At 40.4% G+C, this 13,923-nt stretch overlaps 1 protein-coding gene across 2 annotated transcripts in view; it reads right to left on the reverse strand.

The window, feature by feature from the left end:
• The window catches only part of COL28A1 (collagen type XXVIII alpha 1 chain), a 179,841-nt gene that overhangs the window by 126,997 nt on the left and 38,921 nt on the right, over positions 1-13,923 (reverse strand). For both annotated transcript variants that reach the window (XM_061413527.1, XM_061413526.1), the window contains exons 12-13: positions 4,989-5,057; positions 3,502-3,570 (exon numbers count right to left, since the gene is read on the reverse strand). In XM_061413527.1, the coding sequence (XP_061269511.1) occupies positions 3,502-3,570; positions 4,989-5,057 (138 nt within the window). The remainder of the gene's footprint in view (positions 1-3,501; positions 3,571-4,988; positions 5,058-13,923) is intronic.

The raw sequence follows: 13,923 nt of genomic DNA on the forward strand, positions 1-13,923 counted from the left end.
TTCAGTCAAGGAGCTGGAATATTAATTCATTTGATCAGATTTATATTACTATCGTATAAAAAGAGTAGTTAGTACTAAACTAGAAACCACTTGAAATGATTCAGGCAAAGAAACAAATGTAAACAACTTTCAGCAGAAGCTTTGTCAGTCCTAAGATAAGCCTTTATGTTATTTTTAAATAATTCAAAAACTCATTATTGATTTTTATTATGATATTTTGGGACAGTATTTTCATACATTTCTTGAGATTTATCCCCTCTTTGTTATGGTTTTAGTTCCCAATTATTTCACAGACTACACAGTGTCACTCTAATTTGTGTAATTGTGGCTTAGATAACAAGAAAACAAACAAGAATTTCATGTTCTGCCAATACCGTGAAAACCCTCTAGCTACAAAGAGAAAAGCAAATAATACAAATTTTTCTTTAAAATGAAGGCCCCCCAAAAATCAATAATTAAGGGAAGTTACAGGGTTTCAAAACAGAAAGAGAGCTGAACACTAGAGGTATGCCCATAAGCTAACACTGTGACTGTTCTCAGTGAAAAGTGTGGTTGTGTCCTAGGGCAAAGTCCAGGAGTCTAAGAGGAAGAAGTGGGAACAATGACTTAGGCCCACTCAGTGGAAGATGAGCAGGAAATTAGAACTGAAATCCCCCCATAAAACTAGGACCTTCTAAGTTATATATCTCCAATGAAAGGGCAGGGTAGACCACAGTGCTCCCATCAACACAGTGTTATGAATGACAAGAACCGTGTCTACTTCACTTGGGCTCTAAGTGGACCTGACAACTCCTAACCGGGTCCTGTGCTGTGTATGGGTTGTAGTTTCAAGCGACACCACGTTGGTGGTCCTGGGACACCTTAGTCAAGGCATTAACATCAAGTATGTGCCTGGAATACATAAGAGACGCAAATAAATGCACATTTCTCTCAAATATGCTCCAACATAGAACACTTGGGATTTCACAGGTAAACCTGGCTGACAATAAATTCAGATGCCAGGGTACAAAACATACAAGAAATTAATTCTCAGTGAGTAAAAGTGAACCAATAGATACCAAAAAAAGGGAAGGTAGACTTTAAATGATTAATGGTCTTAAGAATAAAAATACAAGAAGCGAAGAGGACAGTATAGCAAAAATATATTAATAAAAAGAGGTAGATTTTTAAAAATAGCTTCAAGAATTTTTTAAAATACTTATTAAGTTAAAAACACAAGGGATGATTTAAGGACATTTTCTAAGTAGAGAAAAATACATTTGTGCATTATGTTAGGTTTTAGGAAACCACCCCAAAATGCAACTAAACAATAGAGTTCTTAAATAAATAATGTAAAAAAGAAAATGTCTGAAGAGATCATAACTAATACCTTGCAAAATTGCTGATTTCTCAGAGATATGAAACTCATGAATTTGAAGCAATATAAATGAAAATATATCCATATGTGTTTGCATCATAGTAAATCTATGGAGATAGTAAGACCTTCAATGGTAGATAGTAATGGCAAATCCTCTCTTGATTATTAATTAATTGCTTGCCCCCACCCCTCACCAATTATGGCCATCATCATGGCCCCCTCCATTATGAAGGAGTTCTGTGGTAGTCAGCATACTATCAGAAATATAACTGGCTCTGTCCAGAGAAAGGTGGCATCAGGCTTCCATGTACCGTTTGCAGATTGGGCATAGTCAGCAGTGCCAACATCCAAGTTAGCTTTGTTCAAAGGAAGTTGATGTCACTCCTGTGTATAGTCTCCATCCCAGCCACTAAGTAACTCAGTGGATGGTAGTAGAGCTAGGAAATGAGATTGAGTGACGTTCCGTCTATTTGCTTATTTAGAACCGTCTTTAAAATGTATGTGGTTTGGTGAGCATTCACCTAGGACACAAATATTTTCATACTCTGTGCTCATGAAGAGAACAGGAGTCTACTTCCAGCTAGGCTGGCCTAACACGCTCAGTTTTGCTCTCCTTTTGTCTGTTCATATGGGGCTATAGGTGTGGCTCGTGGGAAGAGCAACAATGGAGAAGATGCCATCAGAGTCTCCAAGTCAATTACTCATGACACTATTTGTATCTTTAAGAATTGATGCTGGACTTCTACTGCATATAGCCTAGACGTCTTATATAACACCCAGTTCATGATGAATAATTCAACATATATGGTCACGTATTGTCCCTTGGTTAGCCATGCAGTCTCTTTTAGGATTCAGCACAGCAAGGCAGAGCTGTTTATTAAGTTAAAAGTAGGTGGTAAGCCTATGGCTGATTCATGTTGATGTTTGGTAGAAACCAACACAATACTGTAAATCAATTATCCTTCAGTTAAAAATAAATTAATTTTTTAAAAGTAGGCATATGGAAGGAAAAGAAGTCTTATGTTTGTTTCAAAAACCTAGGTTTCTTTTGGACAGCTTATAAAGATTTGACATTGAAACATGAAACTCATTTTTATTCCCACTTATTCAGAACATTGTGAGAAGATTTTTTCATTTCTGTTGAAAACGTCCCAAATTCTCTGCTGTACTCCCTCTACTCATGGCAGCATGTCTGGGCCTGCGTCCTTCTAGCCAATGTCACTTTGCTTTTCTAGGTTTCCAGTCTGCTCTAGTGTAGAATGAGCAGTGTCTGCAGAGAACTCATACTCTCTCTCAGTAGTTAAGTTTTAAGAGTCCTATCTAGTTAGTGGGAACAGCAGATAATTAAGCCAGTATATTTTCCCGCTATATGATGTTCTATTTTTTTGAATCTGTGCATTCAGACATTGGTGAAAAGTCTAACCCTCAAATAACATGCTGCCATTTCATTCCCAGAGTATAGCAAGGAAGCACGCATTTGTCTTAATATTTACATGTGAGGAACTACAAAAACCAATTGAGAGACCAACTATTCAGTCGGTTGTTTTTATTTGAGCTACTATTCTTTTCTAGAAGGATAATGATTACTTGAAAAGTTTAAAACCTTCTTATTCCAGAAGTCACGTTTTATTCATTTCCTCTCCAGCTCTCTTTTGATAGAAAATTTTTTCCTTTCCAACAACAGTGAATATCAAAGCTACCTAAGGTAGAAGCTGCAAATTGCACAGTATTACCTGTCTACCATTATCAATTCTAACTTTAGAGTATACTCAGTATTGGGGGATTATACTCAGTGATTTTTCTCATGATTATAGGAAAGTCAATTACAAATTATAGATATTAAGTCTGAACCTAGATCTCCTATCTCCTAGGAAAATCTGACATATGAGAACGCTTTTCTTCATGGACAAGCTGATTAATTTCATAAGAGATTATACTAAGAGAGAGCCTATGTACATATCCTATAAATATAGTTATCCCTTTTTCAAGTAGTATGAAGACTAACGCCTGGATCTGACCTTTATATATTTATTGACTTTTGTTGTTCAAAAAGATAAAGATAGCTTAGTTTAACCATAGTCTAACCCAAAGGAGCACATAAGAATTTATCCTTTTAATTCCACCTAGAATTTTTTGCTACTCACTGTCTGGCCCGGTTCACCAACACCAGTAGGTCCTGGAGGCCCAGTTCTTCCTTCCTGGCCTCTTTGCCCCTACGAGGAAGAAATAATTGAATGCAAGCTTGAGTTTTTAAATAAAGAACACACATAGCACAAAGTACTCTGGAGATTTCAACAAAGATAGACAGCAAAAATGTCAAACTTTTCAAATTCATAAAGATTAAAAAAAAAAATCTAAAGGAGGAAAGGGCTTCCCTGGTGGCTCAGAGGTAAAGAATCCACCTGCCAATGCAGGAGACGTGGGTTAGATCCTTGAGTCGGGAAGATCCCCTGGAGAAGGAAATGGCAACCCACTCCAATATTCTTGCATGGAGAACCCCATGGACAGAAGAGCCTGGTGGGCTATCCATGGGGTCGCAGAGTCAGACACGACTCAGTGACTAAACAACAGAGCCTGAAATACACCTTGAATTTAAGTGAACAAATTACCCCCAAATGTTCCTCATTCCTTCCTATCTAAATGTAATTTTAGTTTTCAGAAATGATTAGCAGTTGGCAGAACAGACTGTGTGCAACTCGCTCTGATTACTGAGAAGACCAACAGACAATGCTTGTGCTGTTCCCTGGCCCCCGCCACTGTCCTGGGATGCCTCCCATCCCCTCCCCTCCCCTCCCCGTCCTGTTCCATGTCACCTCGCCATTCGTGTTTCACCTTTCATCTCGTTCAGAACCCTTCTCCAGTAACACTGCCAATATAAACTCCACATTCCCTGGAGTCTCAATGTGCTTATTGCCTAAATGCCATCCATGGGGACACCTGGTTACATTCGAAGCGCACTTTTTTGTACTGCTCTCTGTTTTAGCCCCACGTTGAAGTCTTATTGTCCCAGTGACATAGAAAAGCCATTTAAAATAAGCACTTTTGCTCTAGTACATCCTGCATGATGCAGAGCACCCCAGAGTGGTGGGTGTTCCAGTCCTTTCCCAGTTGGTGCTAGTGGTAAAGAACCCACCTGCCAATGCAGGAAATGTAAGAGACATGGATTCAATCCTTGGATTGGGAAGATTCAGCCCTTCCTAGTTTCCAACAAACCTGTCAGCATTTACTTATTCACTGTCAGGGTTCTTCCAATTTCTGCCCCTCTATGCTTATTTGATGTGAGCAGGTGATAGCTGATGTGGTAAGGTATTTCACATCCTAATGACATTTTTGCGTGATAACATTTACAGTCCATGAAAACTCAATAGAACCAGATGTACATTGGTGTGAGGGTGAGTATTTGGAGCCAAGAGTAATTTTCATTCCAAACAATCAAAAAATACATAGATTATTCTTGGGGTAATTGGCCCCAACTAGGGCATTGTGAGTGTCCAAGCATCCAGACTGTAGTAACTCATCCTCAGGCAGACTCCTTGTGTCTCTGAGGGTAAGACTGAGCACAAGTCACAGTCCTCCCAGCCTTACAGTAAATTCAGAAATCATCAGTGGGCAGAGAGACAAGTATCGTTACCTTAACACCTTGCTGTCCAATACCAGGGGCTCCTGGAGGACCATAGGGACCAGGGGGGCCAGGTTCACCCTGGAGGAAGAAACAGTGAGATGTTAGGTCAACTCCAGCATATTTGTTGGGCAGTTCTTAGCTGTACAGTGCTGTGACAGGGGCTTGAGGGCATCAGTACAGCCTAACACTCAGTCTCACGGTCTCCACCCTCACGTGTTTACCATCCAGTTGGACAGACAGCACAGACCCAGGTTGGAATTAGCCATGAGGCACAGTAGACCCAGATTCTAGGGTTCGTGAAAATGTCTCCATTTAAATTCTTAAAATCAGAATTTTTTTAAAACAACTTAATATTGATTATAGTAGTGAATCTAGTCTGGACCACATTTTCTTCATACCAACTCAGTTGAAATCTGTAATTTTAAACATTTTTATGGAGGAAAATCCCCAGAAGCACAAAAGTTTTTAGGATCTGTGAAAAGTCATAATTCAGCCTTCATCCATTTGTTCAGAACATCTTTATTAAATGCTTCTGGCAGACACATTTGTTTCCTACCCAGTGATCATCCTCTCCCTTCTCTCTTCCCTGCTGTTATGAATCTGATCTGTTCAGGTCAGTGGGCAGGTATTCTTCACCCTCAGAGGTGTAAGATGAATGATAATCAGTCTAAAATAAGGGGAGACTCTTCTTTCTCATTGCCACTGATGAGTCTGCGTTAATCCTGTGGCTCAGTTCTAAGAAATGAGATGTGGGGACCTTATGGGATGCAAAGGGAAATTTTGCTTCTGCTTCTTTTGTTCCTTGGAGAGGTAATAGCTTGTCTTATAACCATGAGGCACCAATCTCCCAGATGAATGCCAACGGTTGGTGAGCGTGAGGCAGAAAACGTTTAGAAGAGCCTGGCTCCTGGACAGCCTCTCTGAGCTCCTGATCCGGTCCTGACTACCCACCTTCAAACACTCAGTTCACTCAACAAGAAGCATTCTTACGATTTGAGCTGCTGTTAGTCAGGATATTTGTTACTAGATAGCAGAAGCAGTTCAGTTAATACGGTCTACGAGGTGGCAGGCCCATCATGGAGCTTGGGTGTTATACAACTGAACGTGACCACGGCACTCAAACTCCTGTGTTTCACCAGTGAGGAAACGGAGTCCCAGAGGGATTATCTGGCCTGCACAAACTCACACCTCAGTATCACCCACAGGGATATGGGTCTTTGGGTCTTTCAGGCTTCTGGTCCTGTCATGTTGCCAGAGAAAAGGAGAGTGGCTGTGGATTGCCATTTCTTTTTTATAATGCTGATTTCTTCTGTTTAACAAAATAATGTGTTTTTTTTTATTGACACCAGCATGAGTTTAATTATGAAGTCTTATTCTCACGCTCAGGGAGTTCATATGTTCAGATGCCAGGCAGAGAGCAACAGAGAGCACAGTGGGGAGATCTGTGATTGCTTATGAGAATCTGACTCCTAGACATTTCATGAGATCAATTTTAAATTTTATGCCAGCTGCAAGAAACAAGGTAGTCAACTGATACTCAGAATTCACAATACTTCATCTTGCTGTCAACATAAGCTGAAGATATTAAGAAGAGGTTGCAAGAATACACAGAAGAACTGTACAAAAAAGATCTTCATTACCCAGATACACCACCATGGTGTATGCAGGTCACCTAGAACCAGACATCCTGGAACGTGAAGTCAAGTGGACCTTAGGAAGCATCACTACAAAGCTAGTGGAGATGATGGAATTCCAGCTGAGCTATTTCAAATCCTAAAAGATGATGCTGTGAAAGTGCTGCACTCAATATGTCAGCAAATTTGGAAAACTCAGCAGTGGCCACAAGACTGGAAAAGGTCAGTTTTGTTCCAATCCCAAAATAAGGCAATGCCAAAGAATGCTCAAACTACCGCACAATTGCACTCATCTTACACGCTAGTAAAGTAATGCTCAAAATTCTCCAGTCCAGGCTTCAACAGTACGTGAACTGTGAACTTCCAGATGTTCAAGCTGGATTTAGAAAAGGCAGAGGAACCAGAGATCAAATTGCCAACATCCAGTGGATCATTGAAAAAGCAAGAGAGTTCCAAAAAAACATCCGCTTTTGCTTTCTTGACTATGCCAAAGCCTTTGACCAAAGCCTGTGATCCCCATGTGGATCCCAACAAACTGTGGAAAATTCTTAAAGAGATGGGAATTCCAGACTACCTGACCTGCCTCCTGAGAAATCTGTATGCAGGTCAAGAAGCAACAGTTAGAACTGGACATGGAACAACAGACTGGTTCCAAATAGGAAAAGGAGTACAGTCAAAGCTGTATATTGTCACCCTGCTTATTTAACTTCTATGCAGAGTACATCATGTGATATGCCGTGCTGGATGAAGCACAAGCTGGAATCAAGATTGCCAAGAGAAATATCAATAACCTCAGATATGCAGATGACACCACAATTATTGCAGAAAGCAAAGAACTAAAGAGCCTCTTGATGAAAGTGAAAGAAGAGAGTGAAAAAGTTGGCTTAAAACTCAACATTCATAAAACTAAGATCATGGCATCTGGTCCCATCACTTCATGGCAAATAGATGGGGAAACAATAGAAGCAGTGATAAACTTTATTTTGGGGGGCTCCAAAATCACTGCAGATGGTGACTGCAGCCATGAAATTAAAGACGCTTGCTCCTTGGAAGAAAAGTTATAACCAACCTAGACAGCATAGGTTGGTTAAAAAGCAGAGACATTACTTTACCAACATAGGTCCATCTAGTCAAAGCTATGGTTTTTCCAGTAGTCATGTATGGATGTGAGAGTTGGATGATAAAGAAAGCTGAGTACTGAAGAATTGATGCTTTTGAACTGTGGTGTTGGAGAAGACTCTTGACTGTAAGGAGGTCCAGCCAGTCCATCCTAAAGGAAATCAGTCCTGAATATTCATTGGAAGGACTGATGCTTGAAACTGAAACTCCAATACTTTGGCCACCTGATGTGAAGAACTGACTCATTGGAAAAGACCGTGATGCTGGGCAAGATTGAGGAAGGGCGGAGAAGGAAGACAGAGGATGAGATGTTTAGATGGCATCACCGACTCAAAGGACATGAATTTGAGTAAGCTCCGGGAGTTGGTGATGGACAGGGAGGCCTGGCATGCTGCAGTCCATGGGATCACAAAGAGTTGGACATGACTGAGCGACTGAACTGAACTGAACTGATACCATGGGCCTCAAGATGGAAGAAAGTCAGTGTTTCATACAACCTACTATTAATACAACCTACTATTTAGTACTGCCCTAACTTTATATAGATTGTCTCACTTAATCTTCTAACCATCTTAGGAAATTGGTATTTTTTTCCCATTTTATGATGTAGGAATATCATCTCCTTTTTTAAATTCATTTTTAAGTATGCATGGTATCACAGGGGGAAAAACATGGCCTTTTCTTTCAGTCAGTCGAGTTGAATTCTGGTTCTCTAATTTATAAACAGTTTGAGCTTTTGCAAGATTCCCATATGCAAAATGAGGGTCATTATATTTACCCTGCAGCATTGTTGAAAGGATTCTAAATAGCATCTTAAAAATGTCTGAGTTGTAACGAGTCACGTGGTTGGCTGTATAACATTTGTAGAGCAATTTTTGCTCACTAGACTTTAACTGAGCACCAGCCTGGTACCCAGAACCTCCTTACATAATTATAGACGTAAATCAGGTTGCACCTGTACTTTGCAGACACTTACAATCTGGCTGGAGAGATAAATGAATATAAAACAAAACACAAACATGTGAATTCGCTATAACAAAGGTATTAGTACAGCACACGAGACTCTAAGGCAGAAATGTTTAATTCTACCTGAAGGAATTGGGAAAGTTTTATGCAGTAGTGAAGATGTTTGCTCTGAACAAAAAAAAAGTATGAATCATGTCTCATCTGGTAGAAAAAGGGGACAAAGTTTCAGGAAAAGGAGAGAGTATGGTGTGAAATGTTCTGGGCACAGTGAGCAGCTCTGTGGGCTCAGGCAGACAGGAATGAAGGTGATGGTAGGGTCGCTGTGCGGAGCCGCACTGCCCATGAGAAATATACGAAGAAACACATTTAAAACTTTTAATTTTCCAGAAAGTAATAATAGATTTTACTTAACCCAGTGTCTCCAAAATGTTATCGTTTCAGCATAAGCAATACAAAACTCTTAGTAATGATTTTATTTTCCATTATTTTTAACGTGGTGTCTTCAAAATCCTATGCGTGTTTAATACTTATGGCACATCTCAGTTCGGACTAGCCACATTTCAAGTGCTCAGAAGTCATGTGTGGCTACTCTATATTTTTAATTTATTTTTAATTGGAGGAAGATCCCCTGGAGGAGGGAGCATGGCACCCCGCCCCCCCTCCAGTATTCTTGCCTGGAGAATCCCATGGACAGAGAACTATAGTCCATAGGGTCTCACAGAGTCAGACACAACTGAAGTGACTTAGCCTGCCTGCCTGGAGGATACTTGCTTTACAGTATTGTGTTGATTTCTGCCATACATCAACACGAATCAGCCATAGGCATATATGTGTCCCCTCCCTCTTGAAACTTCCACCTCCCAGCTCATCCCACCCCTCTAGGTATTCACAGAGCACAGGGTTTGAGCTCCCTACATCATACAGCAGATTCCTACCAGCTATCAGTTTTATATATGGCAATATATGTGTTTCAGTGCTACTCTCTCTGTTCATCCCACCTCTCCTTTCCTGAACAGCACAGATTTAGAGTGATTAAAGAGGCTGGAGGCTCAGGTCAGAACCATGGAGAGCACCGACACTTAAGTCAGGTGGGAATGAAAGAAGATAGCATCTTGGGATCTGCAGAAGACAGTGGTCAATAAAACTTGGGTGGGGGGCGGTGTTTGCTGACAAAGCCAGTATAAAAGAAGTCAGGTAAAAGAGAATTTCAAAAGGAACTCATTGTTTCCAAAGACAAAGTGATAATCTTCTACTTGCAAACCTGATCATCTTTCAGCATTCCCTCCATATGTCAAGTGAGAGCCTACAAGTCATTCTTAACATCTCTCACTTCCTTACCGATCGAATGCAATGCATCATCAGCACCTAGCAATGTTCTCCTAACTCTCAAATCCCCCACCTCTGTGTGCTTTACCATGCCTCTCTAGTCTACGCCAAAGTAATATCATTTCCTGCTCAGATTACAACAGTGTTAATACTCTACATGCATCCATTCTAGCACATTCTAATTTACTCTCCCACCCATCCATTGCTGCCAGAGCAATCTTCTAATAGTAATCTGAGTAAGGCCCTTCAAGTCCTTTCCCTCTGCTCTTAGGGTAAGGACAGAGCTCCTTCTAAAGCTTGTGAGCCCCTGCATGGTGTGATGCTGCGGAGTGCAAAACTTTTCACTAGCCACCCTAGCATTTGGCCTTTGTTCAGTTCTCTGTCCTTGCCGTGCTCCCTGCTGCCCCAGGACCTTTGCGTGTGCTATTGTCTCCATCTGGGATGTGGTTACCTCTCTCTTTTCCTAGTTAGTCTTTATTAATCCCTCAGATATTACTTTAAGCAGCATGGCTTCAGGGAGGCCCTCTCTGGTCAGGTGAAATCCCTATTCTAGAGACACTGATAGCATCATTTCTCCTTTTTCTGAGCATTCATTACAGTTGCAGCTTTGCATTTTTACATGTGTTAATATGTCTTCCCAGAGACTGTGAGGAGGGTGTCATGATTTTGCTCAGCTTTCCATTCTCAGTGTTTGCCTAGTTGATATTAACTACTCAACCATCCAGGCCTCAAACATTTACTGAACAGCAACTAAAGAGCAGGTATTGTGCCAGCTGCTAGGGGTGAACAAAACAAGAACTTGGTCTAGGCAGAGGGAGTTGGGGGTTTGGAATTGTTCCTCTGGCATTCCCACTGGTTTACTTAGATTTTCAGCTAAGAGCAACTGTGCATACATTACACAGTGATATCAAGTCCTTATCACATTTTCTCCTGCAAACTTACCCAGACACCATTAATCATTTTTTTAAGTTGAAGTCATAATGAAACCCCAATAGATGGTATAAGGTTACACTGTATGGAAAGTTTGGCTTGGAAATCCAGCACCCCTTATTCCTGGAACTGGCTCTAACCAAAGTCAGTGTCTTTCATATCCCTAAAATAATAAATAATGAGTGGTTGTTCAAGACTGGATTTTTTGAGAACAGAACTTTACCTTTTCTAAAACAATACAATTATGGATCATTTAGTCATACCTTGGACTCTTAACATTAGACAGATATTTAGCAACTTCTTTTCATCATTTCCCAGATATGGATAACACCAACTTTAATACTTTAAGTCTTGTGACAAGTATTCTCATACTTTCCCAGTGGAAGGAAATGATGAATGAGTGTTTTGTAAGGTGCAAAATGGTTCAAGTATGCACAAAATGGGCTTCCCAGGTGGCGCTGGTGGTAAAGAACCTGCCTGCTATGGAGGAAATGTAAGAGACGTGGATTCAATCCCTGGGTCGGGAAGATGCACTGGAGGAGGGCATGGCAACCTACTCCAGTATTCTTGCCTGGAGAATCCCACAGACAGAGGAGCCTGGCAGGCTACAGTAGATCACAAAGAGTTGGATACGACTCAAGCACTTAGCATGCACGCATGCACAAAATTCACTCTTAGCTGAAACTCAATGATGTGATTACTATATTAAAAGGCTTGGGAAAAAAATAAAAGCCCTTTTTTAGAAAGGAATGAAAAGCAGGGGAATGGTGGAGACAGGAAACTAACATTTATCAGATCTTGTTAAGTCAAGCTCTATTTTTAGTTCCTAATTTTTCTTTCAGAGAAGTGTTATTTAATAAGAGGCTTATTTTTAGAAAATGTACCAGGCCAACTCTGTTCTACATTAATGAAAAAGGTTGTCAAAATATTTAGCTGCCTAATTATTGCCAACACATGTGGCACTTACTATGTAACAGGTGCTGTTCTAAGTGCTTTTCATGTATTAACTCATGTGATACTCAGAACAATTCTACTATTGACCCATTACGTGGATGAGAAAACTGAGGCATGAGGAGGAAAAGTTCCCCAGATCAGAGAGCTAACACAGTATAGGGCTAGATCTGAACCCCAGCAGTCTAGCTTTAGAGCGAGTGCTAATAACCGCCATGCAAAAGTGCCTCTTAGGGCTTCTCAATTCTTAAAGTAATTAAAAAATCATTTGATTACAGACTAAATTTATATCTTTATTTTAGTATTAAAAACACACACGTCACAGAGTTACAATCTCCCCATAGTTGAAGATTCATCATATGAAGACAAAGAATCTAACATAAAAATAAGCCAAGAGAAAGTATACTTTTACAAGCTAACATATATGCCCCTTCAGGCACATAAAGTTGGCTTGGATTAGTGCTGTCACTGAATCAGTGGTAAAGTTCATCTAAATTATATTTGGCAATACTATGATCACACAGTGTAACTCTACATATAAAGCAATTGTTAACCAACTGCACTGAATTTGGACCATGATTATTTAAAATCTCCAGTTGCAATATTTTTTGAATAATATCTAGTTGGATAAGAAAAAAGACCACTGTCCATATTCCCCACCTACTTATGCTTTTCAAACAAGAAAAAAACCCATAGTAATGAAGAAACGGTGGAGGATGTGATGAAAACTGTAGTGCTGTAGCAGATTTTAGTAACTCAGCTCCTTTTCTTAATTGCTACTAGGTTAAATCACATGGCACTGACAATATTCAACTATGTTTGACTTACCAAAAGGATGATTCATATGTTTCAATCTGTTAGGAAAGTCGTATTTCATTATACACGATAAAATCTAAGGAAATGTGTGTCATTTTCCCTAAAAGGAAGGACTACTCCACAGTCCATCAGTAGAGCTTTTAAGAATCTCAGATTTGGTGGACACTCTTAGGACGCCTCCAGCACAAAATGAGTTGCTAGAAACTACTCAGGGTGAACCCTCTCCATAAATCCGAGAAGGACGTCAATTTACAGAGAGATGACAGGTTCGTAACAGTGTGACATGTTTCCTAAAAACTTACTCTTGGAGACCGGGGGCAGAGGAAAGTGACAAGAGTTACTGTTGAAAGAGTACACAGTTTATATTAAAATGATGAAAAAATTTTGTAAAGTGATGACAGTTACACAATACTGTGAATGTATTTGATACCACTGAATTGTATACTTACAAATGGTTAAAATGATAAATAGTATATGTACTTTCAGTTCAGTTCAGTTCAGTTCAGTCGCTCAGTCGTGTCCAACTCTTTGCGACCCCATGAATCGCAGCACACCAGGCCTCCCTGTCCATCACCAACTCCCGGAGTTCACTCAGACTCACGTCCATCGAGTCAGTGATGCCATCCAGCCATCTCATCCTCTGTCGTCCCCTTCTCCTCCTGCCCCAAATCCCTCCCAGCATCAGAGTCTTTTCCAATGAGTCAACTCTTCGCATGAGGTGGCCAAAGTACTGGAGTTTCAGCTTTAGCATCATTCCTTCCAAAGAAATCCCAGGGCTGATCTCCTTCAGAATGCACTGGTTGGATCTCCTTGCAGTCCAAGGGACTCTCAAGAGTCTTCTCCAACACCACAGTTCAAAAGCATCAATTCTTCAGCACTCAGCTTTCTTCACAGTCCAACTCTCACATCCATACATGACCACAGGAAAAACCATACCCTTGACTAGATGGATCTTTGTTGGCAAAGTAATGTCTCTGCTTTTCAATATGGTATCTAGGTTGGTCATAACTTTCCTTCCAAGGAGTAAGCATCTTTTAATTTCATGGCTGCAGTCACCATCTGCAGTGATTTTGGAGCCCAAAAAAATAAAGTCTGACACTGTCTCCACTGATTCCCCATTTATTCCCCATGAAGTGATGGGACCAGATGCCGTGATCTTTGTTTTCTGAATGTTGAGTTTTAAGGCAACTTTTTCACTGTCC

The sequence above is a fragment of the Bos javanicus genome, chromosome 4, assembly GCF_032452875.1.
Source record: "Bos javanicus breed banteng chromosome 4, ARS-OSU_banteng_1.0, whole genome shotgun sequence".
Classification (NCBI taxonomy): Eukaryota; Metazoa; Chordata; class Mammalia; order Artiodactyla; family Bovidae; genus Bos; species Bos javanicus.